Here is a 22,549-nt window from a genome sequence, read left to right as displayed (position 1 = left end):
AGGGCCGTGATCATTGACAATTCACATTACACAATAGGTTTGATGCGTGCGCTCCAAGCCACGCTACGCGGTAATAACTATGAACAATAACTGATGGCCCGCTCTCCCGATCGCAACAGATAGTTCAGATGAAAGGTAACAGAGTCGGTGGACTTGGTGGAAGAATCCTTTAATTCATGGCCACTTGCTCAGCTGGGCCAGGGGCGCATTAATTAGGTCAGGTGGAAATGTCCGACTGATCTCAACTCATTAAAAGGAGGAAATCGCCATCGTCCGATCTCGCTGCTTTCTCTTCCTTAACTCCGTCTAATCCATAAATTATGTGACCTTTTCTACAGTAACAGACAGTTACATGACCAACAGCATGGTCAAGCAAGTTAATGTTTCCAACATTTTTGGACCACTAAACAACTATTGATTTAGAACTACAGAGAGTTACCAGTTGCAAAGAAAACAGGAGCTGCCTCCACTATTCCAGTACCATTTCAACGTCACCAAATCACCTCTGCTTAGTCTAATACCGTGACAAATGAAACAGAATAACATGTATCCAATCAAATTCATAATCACAAAGATAAAATCATAACAATCATTCATTATTAACATAATTAGGTAATTTAGCAATTCAGTTCAATAAGAAGTCAATAGGAATCATCCTTGAGTCATTTAGGTTCGTAACTATTCCTCATAATCATAATACAAATAATTCAATCAATGATCGGTACCAAAAACAATTTAGTCCAATCAACGTAAGCTAAATATGATGTTGTGTTCTTTGTCCATAGCTTATGCCTTCCCATACCATAACACCCTTGCCACATTGGGGCACTCTGTTCACAGCGTTGAAACCGCTCGCCCACACAACGCCATACACATGGTCTGCAGTTGTGAGGCTGGTTGGATGTACTGCCAAAATCTCTAAAACGACATAGGAGGCGGCTTATGGTAGAGAAATAAACATGGCATTCTCTGGCAACAGCTCTGGTCGACATTCCTGCAGTCAGCATGCCAATTGCACGCTCCCTCAACTTGAGACATCTGTGCTGTGGCATTGTTTTGTGTAACAAAACTGTACATTTTAGAGTGGCCTTTTATTGTCCCCAGCACAAGATGCACCTGTGTAATGATCATGCTGTTTAATCAGTTTATTGGTATGCCACACCTGTCAGGTAGAGAGATTATCTTGGCAAAGGAGAAATGCTCACTAACAGAGATGTAAACAAATTTGTGCACAAAATTTGTGCACAGAATTTGAGAGAAATAAGCTTTTTGTGTGTATGGAACATTTCTGGGATCTTTTATTTCAGCTGACTTTACATGTTGCGTTTATATTTTTGTTCAGTATAGATAGAACGTGGCGGCCCTGCCTGCCTATGGGGAAAACAAACTGTGGTTACCTAGATAGGTTACCCCATTGGCTCACAGCATAAACCTGACCTTTTTCAAGTGCAATTTTCTTGTCACCTGCTTGTTTTAGTCAATTACAAAACAACATTTTACAACAACAGTACAACAAAAGTTAACTTTTCAACATTGCTTGCTCCCGAGCATTCTCACTACTAGAAAATGTTTATTATAAGGCTTCCCTCATGCCCCTTTTCGTGATGGTGCTACCAGCCACATGAGTGAGTGCTACCAACTGGCTACTGACCTGAACATTAAGTTAGCCAAGACTAACAACACAAACAGACTCTACAGCTACAAGTAGTGAGTGGAGTTACAAACAGACTAAACAAGTTAAATGTCCTACCTGTGATCAAATGTTTTTCACTCACATAGCTACTTGTAGCCTACTTGGACACCAGGTCCCCACTCTCCCATGTCGAATAGCCTGAAGCCACAGGGCTCTTCACGCAGGCTCTATTTCCCTATGTGGGAGCATTGTGAACCATAGGTCAGGATTTTTCACATTGAACAACACAGCAGCTTTTCGGCATCTTTTGTTATCTGTATAACAAAACATCCAGAGGAAGTTGGCTCTTTTACACAGGGGGTCAATAGGTGTTTGTTTTGTTTTGTGGGCGTGGTCGAGGGGTTTATACCAATAAAACCTAGCGGTCAAACAGGGAAATGGTTCCAATCGTTTTTCCACCATTCATTTTTCCTTTGGGGATAGTAGAAACACTTCAAATAAAGGCTGTTTCATGTAGGCTATGTAAATCTATCTAGGACAAGGTGACTTTACATTGTCCTGTTGAAAAACAAATAATGCTGTGGTAGCCATGCTGGTAAAGTGTGCCTTGAATTCTAAATAAATCACTGACAAGGTGACCAGCAAAGCACAACCCCACCTCCTCCTCCATGCCTCACGGTGGGAACCACACATGCGGAGATAATCTGTTCACCTACTCTGTGTCTCACGAAGACACGGCGGTTGGAACAAAATATCTCAAAGGACAGATTACCACCGTCCTAATGTCCATTGCTCGTGTTTCTTGGCCCGAAGCAAGTCTCTTCTTCTCATTGGTGTCCTTTAGTAGTGGTTTCTTTGTAGAAATTCGACCACGAAGGCCTGATTCACGCAGTTTCTTCTGAACAGTTGATGTTGAGATGTGTCTGTTACTTGAACTCTGTGAAGCATTTATTTTTGGCTGCAATCTGAGGTGCAGTTACCTCTAATGAACTCATCCTCTGCAGCAGAGGTAACTCTGGCTCTTCCTTTACTGTGGTGGTCCTAGCTAGTTTCATCATAGCGTTGATGGTTTTGCGACTGCACTTGAAGAAATGTTCAAGTGCAGTTGCTATTTGACCAAGAAGGAGAGTGATGGAGTGCTGCATCAGATGACCTGGCCTCTACAATCACTCGACCTCAACCTAATTGAGATGGTTTGGGATGAGTTGGACTGCAGACTAAAGGAAAAGCAGCCAACAAGTGCTCAGCATATGTGGGAACTCCTTCAAGACTGTTGGAAAAGTATTCCTCATGAAGCTGGTTGAGAGAATGCCAAGAGTGTGCAAAGCTGTCATCAAGGCAAAGGGTGGCTACTTTGAGGAATCTAAAATATATTTTGATTTGTTCAACACTTTTTGGGGTTACTACATGATTTCATATGTGTTATTTCCTAGTTTTGATATATTCACTATTATTCTACAAAATAGTAAAAATAATTCCTTGTGTCCAAACTTTTGACTGGTACTGTGCATTGATACCCACACATCCCAATCAGAGCCAGCCCTAGCCTTTTGGGGGCCCTAAACAAAAAGGGAAGTTAAAGAGTTTGTTTCCTGCAATTCTAACACATTTTGCCATAGGGTGGAGAGAAATGTTTGCAGTTTTTAATATGATATCTAAGTAAGAGTGACTAACAAAATCAATGTGTTGCCCCTGGTCGGTAATTCGACCATGATTACTCCAAGTTTAGATAGCTGACTAGGCTAATTTACAAATCCCATGTTTTTTTTGCTGACATGTGTGAGTGACTGTCAGTGACTGACATAACAAAAGAACAACTGCTGATGCACAACCAAATTTCCAAATTGCCCCTTGTGTACTCTATTTCTTTAACTCCCAATAGTAAGTTGAGACCCAGACTGAGTCTCAGGGAATTGGTCCACGGGCCTACAAAAGTTGGGCCGCGCCGCCAGTTCCCCATCCCTGCCCTACATGACAAGGCTGCTCAACCTGTGAGTTATGGACTGCCACTTTTTTCAAACTAATGTTACCGTTACCTGTGTGTACCATGTTACCTGTGTGTACCATTTTACCTGTGTGTACCATTTTACCTGTGTGTACCATACTGACAGCACTGGCGGTCTTACCATAAAATAATTATTTTAAATGTGTAGATATCAGTTTGTTGTTGTATAATTCTCGTGTGTTGTGTTTTAGTGAACATTTTTAATTTGTTTCAAATAATTCAGTCTTAGATGCTATTGATACTACGTCATGTCCCCTTGAAATAAAACTGAACTTTTCCCTTCATGACAGATTATGAAATGTCTTTGCATTAAATGTTCTACTCAATTGTGCACTGCACTACCAACCTAAGAAACAATGAAAAGCAATATTGTTAGTATGTTAACAAAAATTACTGTAAATGCATCATTTCTATACCAGTGTTCACCACTGTAAGCTTCAGACTTCAATTTTTTTTGTCATAGAGAAATGAGATTGAAACTGATACAGAAGTGGAGGGAATATAATTTCTCCCTTCATCTCCTCTTTCCTTCTTTGAGCCCTGGGCAGTATTGGTTTGTTTTCCCCTTCTTTTGTTTTGTCGTTTTTCTGTCTCAGGAGTAATTCACCAGGCCTTCTGTCTTAATGCCCAGGGCCGATCCTCTTCTTCCATCTCTTCTTATTCTAGGAGCATATGTCACTGAGATTAGGCAGTGCTCTACTAATTAGAGGCTCCTATTGTGGCAGGTTTCTCTTTTCACTGCGGTAGTAGTGTTTGTTATAATTGTGTTGGTGGGGGAACAGTGCAAGGCTTGCTGTGCTGGCAGAAGGTTTTTTATAGGACTCTTAGTGAGTTCACCTCCAGGTGGTCGGCCCTGTAGACCCACTCCTTTGCACATGTTTGTTTGTTCTGTGTTTAGAACAGTCAGGCTCTGAAGGTCCATGTTTCACCTTTCACCTCCTCTTTCCTGGTGAGAGAAGTTTGTCAGTGAGCGGTAAGAGGGAACATGGACATGTAACCCTGTCAAGAATACTTCAAATTCACACAGATGCACATGTATACATTCAATATATACTGAGATAATGTATGTTTAAGCCTGTTGCTCATGCAATATGTAATAAATTATAAGCAGGCGATGTGTGATTATTAGGGTTGTTTAATTGAGTTGTTCTATGTTGGCAGTGTCTCCCCTCACCCTTTGGGAGAGGCACAAGTGGCACATTCAACTCCAGTAAATAATCAAGCAGCCCTTTCATTCTCTTCAAGAGGTCAGCCCTGTTCCAACACCTGAGCTCCCACTGGAGGAGAAAGAGACGCCCCCCGGGAAGCCCCACCTCTGTTATCATGCACCTCTGTGTGGACAGGCAAGGGTCAAAGGAATACCCGTGCGAATGCCCATCGTGAAACTAGAGGAAAATCTGTATCAGCAAATGGTGGAAAGTGAGTTATGATCAGAAGACAGGCTACGGTGTTTCAAATCTTTCATTATTGTATAACGTTAAACATTTTTGAAAGCATTAATACATTTTCTCAATCTGTGCGATCTAGACATAAACATTTATCCACCCATTCTAATACTGTATATGAAAACATTGTATGGAATATTGTGTTGTTTATTGTGTTATTTGAGGGGTTAGATTTGTGTGTAAAAAATAAATGTTGGAGCATGCATGGGGAAACATTTATATTTTAGTCATTTAGCAGACGTTCTTATCCAGAGCGATTTACAGGAGCAATTAGGATTAAGTGCCTTGCTCAAGGGCACATCGTCAGGTTTTTCACTTAGTCGACTTTGGGATTTAAACCAGCAACCTTTCAGTTACTGGCCGGATGCTCTTAACCGCTAGGCTACCTTCTGCTGAAACATTAATAACAAACACACAGAAATGCCCATTTTGGGCCTCACGAGTAGTGCAGTGGTCTAAGGCAGTGCTGGCTGTGCTACTAGAGATCCTGGTTTGAGTCCAGGCAGGGATGTTCTTGTCCCATCGCGCACTAGCGACTCCTGTGGCAGGCCATGCGCAATGCACGCTGACACGGTCGCCAGGTGTACAGTGTTTCCACCGACACATTGGTGCGGCTGGCTTCCGGGTTAAGCGGCCGTTGTGTCAAGAAGCAGTGCAGCTCGGCTGGGTTGTGTTTCGGAGGACGCACGGCTCTCGACCATCGCCTCTCCCAAGTCCATACGGGAGTTGCAGCGATGGGACAAGATACTGTGAAATTGGGGAGAAAAGGGAGTAAAAACTAAATGTATAAATAGAAATGCCAGTTTTGAACTACTGTTCAAAATATGTACACAGATTTGCTCATTTTAAGTATTTTTTAAATTTGTAACAATTTCATAATCGTTATCTTAAAAATGTCAATTTCAAGGATGACAGCCATAGAAAGCTGGTTATAATCTCACACAATTGACCTCTTAGTGCATAAGTATGGGGGAGTCTGTACATCACCTCACCCTCCATACATGATCTATATACCATTAAAGTAATTTGGATACAGATGCCAACTCAGCCTAGCTAGTTGGATGAGAAGGGGGGGGGAGGATCAGCACACCTGGTTAACGATCTACGGGTGCCTGATGGCCTATACACCCAGTCCTTTGACCCTGTGGCATGGCGACAGGAATGTATATTTCAAATGACCATGGATACTTCGGAAGGTGGGCCGGTGTCACTCAATCTTTGAGGATGTCAGGTCCAACAGTGATAATGTCTGGGCTTGAGCAGTCTGCAAGTAGATTTTATATTTTTCCAGAGGCTTTATTTTTTAAGGAGGGGGAATGGGGGCAGCTGTATTGCCGGGGGAAAGAAACAAAAATGATCCGAACAGGAAGTGAGTGTGCTTAAATAGGGAGGTATGAATAGGGGTGCAAAGTGGGGTCGGGGAAGGGGGGCACTGAGCTGGATGGAAGGGTGTATGAGGGCAGGTGGCATGAACATCTAGAAGAAGGCAAATTGTCTCATTGGGAAGCTGCGAGATGAATAAAAACAGAGGACTGTTGGCACATTGTCATATTCATATTTTGGGGAATATTCAGAGGTGAAAATTGTCTGCGGGAATTAACAGGAATATATGGGAATTAACAGAAATATATGCAAATTAATATTAATACCATTTAAATGTAGATGTTTTTTGCATTGGATATGTTTACCATATCATATGGAGACAGCAAATCCTTCCAATAGAAATAAAAAACACTTTAGTTACAAATTAACTTTAATTAAATGAGTTGACTCTTCACATGGGATGATTTCACTGAACAACAAAAGAAAGAGAATATTGAATGATCCCCAATGATCCATCGCATCTCCCAAAAACGTTTTCAACATACATCTGTAAAATGATAGTCTAGAAACTAAAGCTTTGGTTGTCTTCCCCTCAGGCTTCCATGTTTTCTCACTGGACCTCCTCAATGTCCACCTCTTGAACATCAGACTCCGAGGCCTCATCTTCACTGTCACTTTCCAACCTTGTTGATGGATGTCTCGCTGTCAGCCTCAAAAATCCTCAAATTTTCCCAGATGGCCAACAATTTTTCAACCCTTATATTGGTCAGCCTGTTGCGTGCTTTGGTGCGTGTGTTCCCAAACAAGGACCAGTTGCGCTCTGAGGGGGCTGATGTTGGTGGGATTTGGAGGATGGTGGAGGCAACAGGGGAAAGAGCCTCAGATCACAAGCCCCTTCTAGCAGGTGGCTGATGAGATATGTTGGCACGGCTGCCATATTGCATTTCCATCCCAAAGCCCTTGCTTGGAAGTGTACTTCGCCAGACTGTCAAGAACCTTGCCCTCATCCAGGCCAAGGTGGCGAGACATGGTAGTGATGACACCATTGGCCTTGTTGATCTCCGCACCAGACAGGATGCTCTTGCCAGCATACTTGGGGTCCAACATGTACGCTGTGGCATGTATGGACTTCAGGCAGAAGTCTTCACGCTTTTTGATGCATTTCAGAACTGCAGTTTCCTCTGCTTGGAGCAACAGTGAAGTGGGCAGGGCAGTATGGATTTCTTCTCTTACATCTGCAAGCAGAGTCTGAACATCAGACAGGATGGCACTGTCTCCCTCAATCCCTGCAATGGCTACTGCTATAGGTTTCAGGAGTTTCAGGCTGCTTACCACTCTCTTCCAAAATACATCATCCAGGAGGATCCTCTTGATGGGTCTATCCATATAAGCAGACTGTGATTTGACCATTTCTTGGAGAGACTCCTTCCCCTCCAGGGGACTGTCAAACATGATGACAACACCACCCCAATGGGTGTTGCTGGGCAGCTTCAATGTGGTGCTCTTATTCTTCTCACTTTGCTTGGTGAGGTAGATTGTTGCTATAACTTGATGACCCCTTCACATACCTAACCATTTCCTTGGCTCTCTTGTGGAGTGTATACATTGCTTTCAGTGCCATGATGTCCTTGAGGAGCAGATTCAAATCATGAGCCACACAGCCAATGGGTGTGATGTGAGGGTAGGACTCCTTCACTTTAGACCATGCAGCCTTCATGTTCGCAGCATTGTCTATCACCAGTGCAAATACCTTCTGTGGTCCAAGGTCATTGATGACTGCCTTCAGCTCATCTGTAATGTAGAGACTGGTGTGTCTGTTGTCCCTTGTGTCTGTGCTCTTGTAGAATACTGGTTGCAGGTTGGAGATGATGCAGTTGATTATTCCTTGCATTCGACCACCCATCAGAAATGATTGCATGATTGATGATTGCTTTCTCTATGATTTTCTTGACCTTCACTTGAACTCTGTTGAACTGCATCCAGCAAATGAGTAGATAAAGCATGTCAGGTTGGAGGGGTGTATGCTGTGCGAAGAACATTCAGAAATCTCTTCCAATACACATTACCTGTGAGCATCAGAGGTGAACATGTTGCATACACAGCTCAATCAAGACATTTATCAGCATTTCCCTGACTACGTTCCTCCATTGAATCAAAAAACTTCTGGTTCCAGGAGGACCGTGAGCTGTTGCTATCGGTAAGGTGTCTGATTCATAATTTTCACCTCGAATAGAAGTAGAGGGACTTTTGTCAGAGGTTGCTTGTTGTGAGCGCTGAGGGAACTATATGCACTTGGTCAGATTATTCTGCATCTTTGTTGCATTCTTCACATATGATTTGGCACAGTATTTGCAAATGTACACAGCTTTTCCTTCTACATTAGCTGCAGTGAAATGTATTCACACATCAGATAGTGCCCGTGGCATTTTTCTGTTAAGATTAGAAAAATATGAGTAAAAAAAAAAACGAATACAATTCCATGTACAGATAAATAGTTAAGCAGTTAGATTAAACAACTCCTTTGTAAGATAAATGTTTTAAAATGAAACATGCATTGAAACAGGTGAATTAACACTCCTCAGTTAGCAGGCTCAATCAAGCTAAAACCCACATGATAGCAAAAACTAACTAGGAGAAATTGTTAAGTTAAAAATGATTTAAACACACCTTTCTGTAGGCTACTATTTACTAGTTAACAAAAACATCATGTATGTCATGGAAAATATATTCACCCCACCCAGTTTTGTAATCAAAACTTACCAGAAAGCATGTAGTCCTTGGCTCAGACAGTGTAGTAGTGTGGCCTCAATAGCATCTCATTAGTGTGCAAGATCTTGAGAATCAGCTGTACATGTGATGGAAGAGTGCACTGCACATGTGATGGAAGAATGCACTGTGGATGCAGAGGGTTGCAATTCCATTGAATTGGGGATAGTTTAACCAAAATATGCCACAAGACCTAGAATTGCCTTATGTGTACCCCCCCCCAAAAAAAAAAAAAAAGTAGACTTTGGGACATCTGCTAAGCTTATTTGGCAGGGCTTGGCAGAATACTATCCACCCACTACTAAAGCTTTGAGAGCAAAACCAAATATGTCATCAATATTTTGTCATTTTAAGTGTGACTTAAAATGCTTGTTGTATTCTTATCCGAATGTAGGTTTCTGTTTACCACATGGTACCTTTTAAACCTATATCTTTTAGAACAGTCTTCCGACTTTGAGTCACTTCATAGATCCCTACGCACAAAATCCAAAAACAGACATTTTATATTTAGGTATGTGATCTTCAAATAATAATTTAATTGTTGCAGGGATATTGATGCAGTCCTTATTTTTACATTACATTTAGATAGACTAGACTGATATTACACTGGAGTGACAGCTGTGGCAAAGGGCCTTTTTAGCACTATTCACATACACAAGCACATGCCCGGCACACACAGGCACACACACGCTCATTAGGCAGCCTCATGCTCAATGGCCTGGAAATCATCCTGCTGGCTCCACCCCAAAGTGTGAGCGGCCTTTGTTATGGTAATCAGACTCTTACTTGAGTGTGTGTGCAGGGGGCAGGGGGTGCATGTGCGTGCAGTATAACAGGACTTGGCTATCAGTCATCAAGCCTCCTCACAGCTCCCATCCATAGGCCCATACAACATCATATTTTTAAAAAGTATATTGATGAAAAACATAAATACAGTTTATTTACTACAAAATAAAAACAAGTTAATTTCAGGGTAATCACAATCAGGTCTCAGCAATACATGTCTCAACTCTCAAAAGTTTGAGCTTGCAGAATGCCTTGAGGACAACCCAGAAGCCCTGTCAGAAAGGAGGTGGGGGAAGGGGGCTGCAGCCTGCAGTCATCAATATCTGCAGGCCATCTGTCATAGGGGTCTATGGGGGGAGGGGGGGGGGCACTCAGTCTCAACTCACAGAAGGACATATTCACCCCTATTTGAGTGAATTTCCACACCTTTCTGTAGCATGTTGCAGTGCTATAGTACAACATTGTGTGGTGTATTACCTTGAAAGAAGAACATAACTACACTGAATTTAAGGGTATAGGGCAGGCGAACAGAATTTGTATTAGCCTATAAGTGGGCCTATTAGACCTATACATTTAGATAGACTAGACTGATATTACACTGGAGTGACACACTATTGCGATGTTATAACCACAAGTGCTACCAACATGATTTTATTGACTAAATTAATCTGATTGTGCATTTCTGTACACGCCTTCAGTATTATAATCAGTTTCATTACATACTGCAGCAAAAGGGTGCCTACCTTTCACCTGCTGACACGATTCTGAGGGAGTCATTCTGAGAAATGAAAGCTTCCTTTCAGTCAGTGGTGGAAAAAGTACCCAATTGTCAAGCTTGAGTAAAAGTAAAGACACCTTAATAGAAAATGACTCAAATAAAAGTGAAAGTCACCCAGTAAAATAATACTTGAATAAAAGTCTAAAAGTATTTGGCTTTAAATATACTTAAGCGTCAAAATTAAATGTAATTGCTAAAATATACTTAAGTGTCATAAGTAAATGTATAAATCATTTCAAATTCCTTATATTAAGCAAACCAGACGGCACCATTTTTGTAGCTTTTTTTATTTACTTACGGGTAGCCAAAACTCAGACATAATTTACAAACAAAGCATGTGTGTTTAGTAACTCCGCCAGATCAGAGGCAGTAGGGATGACCAGGGAGGGATGTTCTCTTGATAAGTGTGTGAATTTGACCATTTTCCTGTCTTGCTAAGCATTCAAATAGTAACAAGTACTTTTGGGTGTCAGGTAAAATGTATGTCATTTTCTTTTGGTATGTAGTGAAGTAAAAGTAAAAGTTGCCAAAAGTATAAATAGAAAAGTACAAATACCCCCAAAAACTACTTAAGTAGTACTTTAAAGTATTTTCACTTCAGTACGTTACACCACTGTTTTCAGTAACACTTTGAAAGCTAAAGCATATTTAAGGAGTTGCAATGAGAGAAAGGGAAGAAGTCGGATTAGACTTGTGACTTGCTGGGGTCCACGACCCCTTTGTGTTCCTTTTCAATGAGCATTGTTTTGGAACGCTGACAGTGTCCGCTCTCATTGGCTGTTTTAGGAAACAATAACAGGACCGGTGGCCCCTGATAGGTTCAACCCGACAGCTGCCCAATACCCCCTCTCTGACTGATAAGTTTCTCTAACCAACTTTATTTAGTATGAAGTCAAGTTGCTTGTGTTTTGAAGCAGTGAGCAAAGGGAAATTTCACCGCAAAGAAGATGAAGCTGTGTAAAACGTTTTTAGGTGAGTGGCCTATGTATTATCTGTTTTTCTCTCTTCAGTAAGATATGTGTTGATGGCTAACTGAACTCAGGTTAGGAGCAGAAGTGACGGTCGTTCACTAATTTATATGTTAGTATAGGTCTTGCTCTTTTGTTGTAGCCTAAACATGCATGTTTTTTATTCAATAATTTGAATGATGTTATAGTCTGTTTATGCTGCATTATTTGATATAGCCTATAGATGTTTAATCCAATACTTACTTGTTAATTTCGTAGGCTGTATAGCCAAGTGACTCATTTCAGGACACAGTAGCCTATTGGTTGTAAGGAAAGTGTCAGTATTTGCATTGGTTTATCACTAGGATGGATAAACAGGTTGGTTGTTTAGCAACAAAACCGACGCGTGCGGAACAATGGGCGAAAACAGACAGGGTTGGCTTAGAATGTTGCCAACATGTAAACTAGTGAATATTTAGTCTCCACTGTTTATTGAAAACATAAATACATTTGCACAATGGGCACTTGTAGTCTCGCGAATACATGGTTACAGCTGTTGTTCAGCTAGCTAGCGAATTTAATTCAAAACACCTCAAAACAAGACATGATGGTATCAAGAACAAGATTAAACGATCCAATTCCTCACATGGCAGTTTGTAATTCCTGCTAGCAAACTGGCCATCCAAGAATCACAACAAGCTGGCTTCTGCCCCATGGATGCGCACACATCAATTTCGTGAATTGTCAGCTAACCCATCTATTGGCTAACATCTTCAAGCCACTAGGCCTACTAGACACAAACAGGTGGCGTCCACTTTATTTAAACAGTCTAATTATGTAAAGGCGGCTGCTTTGTATTTCATTTACAATAACTCATGAACTCTACTTACACTATGTAATTTTAACCCAAAATGTACTGCAGCTATAAAGTAGTGAGGAGGAGGAGTCTACCATGTCAGGAAGTGACTTCACCAATAATTTTCTCTATTCAGGGTTCACTCAAACATGTTTTAAGCTTTGTTGTAATATTGACTGTTACAGCTGATTTCAGTAGTGTATATTGATTCCCTGTCCTTAAATATAGGTCATCTGATTTAATTCAGTCTCTGAATCGTTTAATCAAAGTTTTCACCTCCAGCTCCTGGCATGACAACCACAATCTGTCTCCTGAATTGTGCACTAAACCCAAACTATTTTTCTCTGCTTTTCCCTCGTTCACAATATTTACCACATCTACAAAATCAATCATTGGCTCTATCGTAAACATTCAGGGAAACAAAACATTTGCTTTTTGGTCTTCATTTAAGGTTAGGGTTAGGTATAAGGTTAACACGCAGTAAGGTCAGCGTTAAAGTTTGGGTTAGGTTTGAAATAATATTTTAAGAAGATACATTGTAAATGGGGGTTATGACTTTATGGTTGTGGTAACTAGTGACGACCGCCTTCCCTGGCTAAACTAACTGGCTAGCTGAACTGTGCTAGTTTTCGTCCTCATTTCCAAACTTATACAATCATGTAACAAAAAAATCGCTGGAAATAAACTTACATGATTTATTGTTGTATTGTTTTGATGAAGCGTCATGATTGGTTGGAGAACGACAGTGGCGAAGGTAGTGGTTAGTGGTGGTTAGGCCAGAAACTGAAAGGTTGCAGATCGAATCCCCGTGCTGACAAGGTAAAAATCTGTCGTTCTGCCCCTGAACAAGGCAGTTAACCCACTGTTCCTAGGTCGTCATTGTAAATAAGAATTCGTTCTTAACTGACTTGACTAGTTATATAAAGATTAAATAAAACGAATAAATATCACTGGTACTTAAATCGGATCCAAGTTCAGATTTGGGCTCCACCGGAGTTATTGGCTTAGGGTTTGCTGGACGTTTCTGACTGTTCTTGGAACTGTGGGGAAACGGGCAGCCTCTCGACGGGATATGTAATGATTTTGCCAACACAGCTTGAAATGTAGGCCTACACAGTCTTGTACCGAGGAATTAAGTGCTGCCAGAGCGCGACCCTCACCTTTTTCAATTTGAGAATACACGGAGCTGGTAAAAAAATATTTCTGGAAAATTAGCCTATTTCTGAAGCTAAATCAATGTCCCGCAAGATCACATAGGTTAACGATGAATGAATATTTTACATAACAGAACCGAATATAATAACATAGCATAACATCTTATCGTTTCTAGTGACATTTTAGGATAGTAAACTGAAGCTGAACAGTCGCATTTATTTTCTCATGCGGCTCAAAGCTCAACAGCGCGCGCCACTAGACAATATGCGTGCTTCGATTTGTTTGTTAACACCATCTGGTCTAACTTGCTCAGGAAACAGTCATCTAAATGTATATTCCAATGAAACTGATTGAGATCAAATGATTGGTATGCAGACGCAGTTTGGGCATTCACTGGTAAAATGTGAAGAATTGTCATTGACAGTGATGATGGCCTATTTTGAAATTAAGTAGACCTATGCCGAACTTGCTGTTTAGGGGTTTTAAACATATAACATTTCTTGAGACAATATATGTGAGTATAGGCAGACATTGCAAATGGAGGATGCATTTGAATCATATTCTATAGGCTAATAATATGCAATGCTACATCAGTCAGTACAAACTTTGATTGAGAAATTATGATGTAATAAATAAATAAAAATTGCATTACACCACTGCTTGTAACCTTAACCTTTTTTTCAACTGGCTATCATATTTGTTGATTAAATCGGACTGTATTAATATCACGAGTAATCGAGGAATGTCACGAGTTAATCGACATGAGAAAATAGCAACTCGACAGAGTGCATTGACGACAATGAATGGCTAAATTACTTCCGGACACTAGGGGTCAGCGGAGCTCCTCCGTCTCCTCACCACTCTATAAAACTAGCAGACAAGGTCAATTAAATATATATTTTTTAATTGCACAGTTGCTGATTTTCAGCTGTTTATGAAAAGTGTTTCTGTAGCCTACATGACCGAAATTATATCAACAGAAAAAATTGTTGACTCCTAACCACACAAGGCCCTTTGTGCTGACCAAAGATTTCCTGAACTCACATTCCGTCCAGACACTTTGTTAGACAAAGGAAAGTTGTGTCCCTTCAGGGATTAGTGGCTCTTAACTCTGTATAGGGGACGTCAGGCTGCAGGCGTATTAAAAAAGTTTTGTGCGGGGTGGGGGAGTCTGTCAGATTGGTCCATCTGTTGGTGGGGAGTCGAAAGTGTAGCCTACCCTCTCGTTGGTCGCCCCCTATGTAATATTTATACAGCCGGTCCTAGTCACAGCAGATCCAACGCTGATTGTATTCCAGAGCAGGGCTGTCCATCTGCACTGGGGCTTTAAGAAGTGCCTGAGATTAGATGGGGGAGAAAAAGGCCCCAGCTGGTAACCGAAGAGGAGGTGAGTCTCTTTAAATATGCAAAACTCTTTCGAAGTTACTTCATTTTTAACGGTGCCAAAATGTGGATGATTTTTTAGTTTTGCAACCGGAGGTCTGATGGGTATAGACTAGGCCTGCTAGGCTATAGACCTATGCCCAATAAGTAAAAACATTTAGTTACATGCACTCCAAAGTGTAAACTACTAATTCATTTTAGCCTATTCCTATTCCTAAGTTATTGATTGGGTTTCTAAATTTGTATAGGCTGCATGATTTGATGATTAGACCTCGATGATTAGACCTCGATTACTGTCTTATATTCGTGGCTATGTTAGCATTTATTAACATATATTTTTTGATACTTTGGATGACTACACAACATGCTACGAAGACGTTGTCTATAACAGACCCATGCAATTCGACGTGTTCAATGAACAAGTGGCGCAGCGGTCTAAGGCACTGCATCTCAATGCAAGAGGCATCAGTGCAGTCCCTGGTTCGAATCCAGGTTGCATCACATCCGGCCGTGATTAGGAGTCCCATTGGGCGGCACACAATTTGCCCGGGTTTAGCTGGGGTAGGCCGTCATTGTAAATACGAATTTGTTCTTTACTGACTTGCCTAGTTAAATAAATGATAACGTCAAAAGCCGATGTTTTTTAAATGTAACTTTGTAGGGTTTTCTATCGGTGTGCATTGGAAATTGGTTTATATTGAGCTGTAAGAGTAATTATCAAACTTATAAGACCAAATGTCATGTTTATGGAAGGCAGTTTTAGCGGAGTGGTCTAGCTACTGTCCATGGTCCTGAAACTAAGGCACGCGCCACCCAAGCGCTGTCCGGGACACTGAACTGTTCAAGATCCTTGCACGGTGCTTAGATTTGCCTCAATACTGATGTTGATTGAGGGTGTCGAGTCTAAAGATAATTTATGATTGATGCACCATGATAAGTGATATCAAAAATTAACTGGAGTACCCGAAGCCCTGCCCCTCTTAGCCTATGTTGTGGGGTTTGCTATGGTGATGTCAGAGTATGGGGGAGGGGTGAACAAGGGACCATGAGCGAAAGGTAAGGCAATATTACGTATTCTCGCTGACAAAGGCAAATGAAGCCATGTTTTTTTGCTTATGTATTTTGGTGTAGGCTATTCTACATTTAAAGTTGGAGTAATGCCGCATTTGTAAACTGGAGACTGTCGGAAGAGCACCCAGCTCCGGATTATGTTTGATGTCTCTAACGGTCAATGAGGGCGGTGCGGGGATGTTGTGGACGTTGTATCCAATGCTGAGCAGAAGTTGTTGAAATAGGGATCAGAAAGCCCGTTTTGCCTACTTGAAAACAACGAAGCAACCAGAACCATTCAATAATGGTAGGCTATTTATAAATCATATTACGTTTACAATTCTGCAGTATATAGTTACATTATTATGTTCCCCAAATTCGTTTGAAATCAGATTGTAAACCTATCCTTTCGCGAATATATTTTGGTTTCTGTAATGGACGTCCCGGTCCTAATTCTTAAAGATGTTGTCTCTTTAGGCTGCTCATTTATATAAAACACTAATCTTATTTCACATAACCTTCAGTATCATGTACATTATGGACTGAAAAAGCAGAATACACAGTTCTGTTAATCCAAAGGTAATCCAAAGGTAATCCAAACGACCAGAGAATGTCAATTCGGACAAATAACTGAACTCTTCATGATATTCCCCTTGAAAAAAACGTTTATCGTTTTGATATGAGTTTCAGAATAAGCTATAATGTTCACAGTTTGTAAAAACATTAATGTGTGACTTGTAGCCGATTGAGTGTTGCTTAGGGTTACTGAAACTTGGAGAAAATCATAATGTTGATAAGTTTGAAAGCTGTAGGCCTTGTGCAGTAGCCTATGCCATTGTATTTTGTGGTTTACCCTTCCTTTACATTATGAAGAGCCTATAGAAAAAGTAGGAGATATCAAATAATATTTGAAGCCAGGCATATTTGTTTCGATTTAGGGTGCTATTGTGAAAGTCTTTTATGTTTTTGCAACCCAGAGAGGCATAGGCCTTTAATAAACGCAATGTTGCCTACTTTTCTTGTTCCTATCTCTTCAGTTTTTTGTCTTTGTAGTTCAGTAGTATGTGGATGTTCACTCGGTGACCAATTAAGGCCCAAACCTGCATGTTATTTTGTGACAAAGTGGCTTTGCAATGGGCCTACTTCTGCGTTACTGTATAATTTGCCTAGTGCTTTGCTACTCGGCTCGCAGGAGGTTGTGTGTCGATGACTGTAAAGTGTGTCGGTAGGAGACGGGGGAGGTGGAGCTACATTTCCGAGAGCCGATGCGCCCCTCAAATGTCACCATCTCCCGGGGCTAAGTGCGCTCAGAGTGCCATTTATAACGAGTTTATTAATATAGTAGCACTAGAAAAACCCACCCAAGCTTGATATTTGAAGGCTCACTCTCTCTCTCTCTACAGCAAGGACTGATTAAATCGAAGGCGTGGTGCCATAGCCTCTCATACAGAGTGAGTGTGTTAGGTCGTGTTAGCACCATGGACAGCGAGCGCCGTTGTGTTTTTGTGCAATAACGATAAACAAAGACACGAAGCCCCGTTCTCTTTAAACCCACAATCATATATTTTTTGTTGAAACTATTCAAATGTGTCCTACAGTATGCTTTTAGGTCTAATTCCATTATGTGCAATACAGAAGAACAATAGCATGTTCGAGGGCTATGCTTTTGGTAGGCTAGCTGCTCTGGTAAACGGATATGCATTTCCGTTGTACAGTTAAATATTTTAGCATATATGCTTCATGACTGGTTTATTAAAGCCTATTCCTCAAATAACACAATTACCACCAGTTACTGGGCTAACTGTCCATCCATATAGCAGGCGTAATCATAGGTAGGCCTAATATGGTACAAAATTATACATATTTTTTTGCACATTGCTGCATGTTTTACGCAACATGATCTTAGAACACTGTAGGCTATCCCTCAGTATCAGTGATTAACTGAGAGCTCTAGTGATAACACACGTGCAGGCCTTCTGTATTGTTCTCATATTTTTCTGGGAGAATCTCACACACAGCCCAACCCTGTTCGTGGAGAGCTACCCTCCTGTAGGTTAGACATTTTTTCATTTATCAGACGCGATTTACAGTAGTAAATGCATACATTTTCGTACTTTCACGTACTGGTCTCCGGTGGGAGTCCAAACAACAACTCTGGCGTTGCAAGCTGCATGCTCTACCAACTGAGCCACACGATTGTAAATAACAGATTAAACAAACCTGATTCCGTTTATCAACCAGCTAATTATTAGAAACAGGTGCGCTAGATTAGGGTTGGAGCGAAAACCTACAGAATGGTAGCTCTCCAGGTACAGGGTTGAAGAGTCCTAATGTATGAGGAGCTCCAAGGTACCAGGTGCCCACATGAGGCAAAAGCTGTGTGGATGTAGTTGGTAATGTATAGTAGGCCTAAAATGAAACAGCTGGGTCGAGTGCCCATGCTATACAGCACCAGTCAAAAGTTTGGACACAACTACTCATTCGAGGGTTTTTCTTACATGTTTACTATTTTCTACATTGTAGAATTATAGTGAAAACATCAAAACTATGAAATAACACATATGTAATCATGTAGTAACCAAAAAAGTTTGAAACAAATCAGAATATATTTGATTTTTGTGATTCTTTAAAGTAGCCCTTTGCCTTGATGACAGCTTTGCACACTCTTGGCATTCTCTCAACCAGCTTCATGAGGCAGTCACTCAGAATGCATTTCAATTAACAGGTATGCCTTGTTGAAAGTTCATTTGAGGAATTTCTTTCCTTCTTAATGCGTTTGAGCTAATCAGTTGTGTTGTGACAAGGCAGTGGTGGTATACAGAAGATAGCCCTATTTGGAAAAAGACCAAGTCCTTATTATGGCAAGAACTGCTCAAATAAGCAAAGAGAAACGACAGTCCATCATTACTTGAAGACATGAAGGTCAGTCAATCTGGAAAATTTCAAGAACTTTTAAGGTTTCTTCAAGTGTAGTCGCAAAAACCAACAAGCGCTATGATGAAACTGGCTCTCATGAGGACCACCACAGGAAAAGAAGACCCAGAGTTACCTCTGCTGCAGAGGATAAGTTCATTAGATTTACCAGGCTCAGAAATTGCAGCCCAAATAAATGCTTCATGGAGGTCAAGTAACAGACACATCTCAACATCAACTGTTCATAGGAGACTGCATGAATCAGGCCTTGCAAAGAAACCACTACAAAAGGACACCAAGTATAAGAAGAGACTTGCTTGCTCCAAGAACCACAAGCAATGGACATTAGATCAGTGGAAATCTGTCCGCATGTGTGGTTCCCACCCTGAAGCATGGAAGAGAAGGTGTGATGGTGTGGGGGTGCTTTGCTGGTGACACTGTCAGTGATTTGTTTAGAATTCAAGGCACACTTAACCAGCATGGCTATCACAGCATTCTTCAGTGATTCACCATCCCATCTAGTTTGCACTTAGTGGGACTATCATTTGTTTTTCAACAGGACAATGACCAAAAACACACCTCCAGGCTGTGTAAGGACTATTTGACCAAGAAGGAGAGTGATGGAGTGTTGCATCAGATGACCTGGCCTCCACAATCACCTGACCTCAACCACATTGAGATGGTTTGGGACAAGTTGGACCGCAGAGTGAAGAAAAAGCAGCCAACAAGTGCTCAGCATGTGTGGGAACTCCTTCAAGACTGTTGGGAAAAAGCATTCCAGGTGAATTTGGTTGAGAGAATGTCAAGAGTGTGCAAAGATGTCATCAAGGCATCATTATTCTACAATGTAAAATAAAAAAAAAACCTTGAATGAGTAGGTGTGTCCAAACTTTTGACTGGTTTTTGGTCATTGTTCATGGGTGTAACGCTGTGTCATCGTAGAATTAGAATATTGTTCTATAGCCTAGTGGGTGCAACAGTCTAGTGGGTGCAACAACAATAATAATCATTTAATAAGAGTCATGGCTATTTATCACCCTCTTATGAACCGTCCACCTTTTTTTTTTTTTACCTATAGCTCTGTCCAGATTGAACATGAGATGATTTCTGGGGTGCTTTACAATGATCATTTTGTGTACACATTTTTTTTTTAAACAAATTTTGTACTCAAATAAGATCAACAACAAACAACACCACCAATGAAATTTACATTATGTAATGAAATGAACTTGCCATACATGGAAAGAATATAGTACGTAACGGGTTAGGATGTAGGCCTGACTAAGTATTTATGCTTTATGCTGGTGATGTATAACCATGACTTTGTGTACAATGTCTCTCCTCTCCAATAGAAAATGAGTTCAGAGGCCAGCTGCTGAACCAGAGGTGGACACGAGGGGACAGAATAAGCAGATTCTGTGAGACCAAGAGGAGCCTGCGAATCAAAGTGAGCAGCTGTGTGTGTGTGTTGGTGTGCGTGCACGAGTGTGCCTGTGTCTGTGTGAGAAAGAGCCAGAGAGAAATAGAGAGTTAAGGCTTCGTGATACCGACGAGTGGTGTCAGAAACCGTGACCCTCCCATTTCACACAAATCTATCTCACTCTGCTCCTCTCTCCCGCCCTCTTCCTTCCCTCCCTAAACTTAAGGAGGTCATACATTTTTCCTTTTAAAAGCTTTTATTAGAGTTGATAAGGACTCTGCTTCTGTAACCAGATCTTGCTCCATTGAGGATGAGGGGAGGTTCCACCTCACTTTGAAATCAGTATGAATGTTATGTGTTTGGTTATGGATGTATCTGTGCTTTAAAATACTTGTGTGTGGGAAGAGGAAGACGGGGGGGGGAGATGAAATTATACTGCTATGGTACTTGCAATGAGGTACTGTATGGATTGATGATGGAGAATAATTGTAGAAAAGTCACTAAAAAAGTGAAGCTGTGTATGTGTGTGTGTGTGTGTGTGTGTGTGTATGAGCATCAATATGTGTACCTGTGTGCCTATGTAGTATGTATGTGTGTGAGTGAGTGAGTGAAAGAGAGAAAGAGAGAAAGAGAGGTAGTGAGTGCACTGTCATAACACTTTGTGTTTCAGATGAGTCAGGAAGCAGCAGAAACAAGAACACGGACCCGCTCAAAAGGCATCAGAGGTGAGCTGGGGCCACACACATGCACGTTCAAACGCATGATACTAATGGAAACAGCTTCGTTTGGAGTGCATTTAACGTAAAGTGTGTCTTTTGATGTTCACTGTTTGTCTTTTTACTCTCCAGTACCCAGTGAACTCGTGGGAACAGAGTTAAGGTGAGAGAGGACAATGTTTTATGCTACGGTATTAAATTCACAGACACACTTTTCCTATTACTGTATACATGTAGCCCAGTCCTGATAAATGTAATATTGGTTTAGACCGGCCCAGTGCACTTAAACCAGAGCATGCAGATATTCAGAGCAAATAAACTGGGCTGGTGATGAACTGGAAAGCACATACAGAGTTTGAACGTATCCATTGCGCAACATGAAGAAAACAAACGTTTGTTTCCTGTTTGTATCACTAAGTAGCTGCCCCACCCCTGGGTGTGATGGTTCAGGCCATGTCAGTGGGAGATATTCACGACACAAAAGGTATGATATACTAACTGTACTAACTACCACTAACTCTTAGCACTCAAGTTCCTATGCTAACACAGTTTTTTAAATACATCTCAACTTTGGGTCATTGATAAGAAGTGTCATAACAAATTCAACATATAGTGTAAAATATACACTTGAAGGGGAATTCAATAGTCTCTTACCATCTCCGCACCCACAGCGTTCTCGGATGCCCAATAGTGAAGAAGAGGAAACTTGCGGAGGCAGAGGCAGAGGCAGAAGAGAATCAGCCCGCCCCTAAGAAAAAGTCCCTGTCCCTGAAGTTGGCCATGGACAAGGGTTTCAATGCAGCAGACAGTGATGCTGGCAGTGAGGCGGAGCATGAGGAGGAGGAGGAGGAGTCAGAGGATGAGGAACAGAAAGAGAAAGAAAATAACAAAACGCCAAACCCACTGGAGTCCATGAAAGGTGAGTCAAGAGAAGACCAGGATCCAAGGAAAATATCACATTTATCATGGATTGTTATTAGCTATTACAGTAGTATATATTGATAATGATACTAAAGTAAGTAATGATGGAAAGACAAATATAGGGAACAGCTTTCTCTTTAGCAATAACCTATCAACTCTGCACTGTACACAGCCAATTGCGCTCAGGTGTTACCCGAAGACACAGAAAAAGAGACATCTGTCAAGTTCGACACCATAGCTGCACCTGAAGCAGAGGCTCTGCAGGAGGACACAGAGGCAGCCCCCACAACCCAACAGCAGGCTCCCACAGAGGCAGAAGCAGAAACAGAGGCAGAGACAGCAACATACAGACGTGAAGAGGAGGTGCAAGCAGTGGCAGAGATACAGGCCGCAGAGGAGGAGGAGGAGGAGGAGGAGGAGGAGGAGGAGGAGGAGGAGGAGGAGGAGGATGA

General features: G+C 41.3%; 1 protein-coding gene across 1 annotated transcript; it reads left to right on the top strand.

The window, feature by feature from the left end:
- Nucleotides 1-16,142: 16,142 nt before the first annotated feature.
- Nucleotides 16,143-22,508, top strand: LOC121839685 (myelin transcription factor 1-like; the record flags this gene model as incomplete). The annotated part of the gene is made up of 7 exons (XM_042299915.1): nucleotides 16,143-16,434; nucleotides 20,393-20,487; nucleotides 21,131-21,185; nucleotides 21,309-21,339; nucleotides 21,598-21,660; nucleotides 21,848-22,095; nucleotides 22,270-22,508. Coding segments are annotated over exons 3-7 (636 nt in total), but the record flags the coding sequence as incomplete, so codon positions are not given.
- Between the last annotated feature and the right edge of the window lie 41 nt (nucleotides 22,509-22,549).

The sequence above is a fragment of the Oncorhynchus tshawytscha genome, linkage group LG16 (genome assembly GCF_018296145.1).
Source record: "Oncorhynchus tshawytscha isolate Ot180627B linkage group LG16, Otsh_v2.0, whole genome shotgun sequence".
Classification (NCBI taxonomy): Eukaryota; Metazoa; Chordata; class Actinopteri; order Salmoniformes; family Salmonidae; genus Oncorhynchus; species Oncorhynchus tshawytscha.
This window is presented reverse-complemented; position numbering and strand designations above follow the sequence as displayed.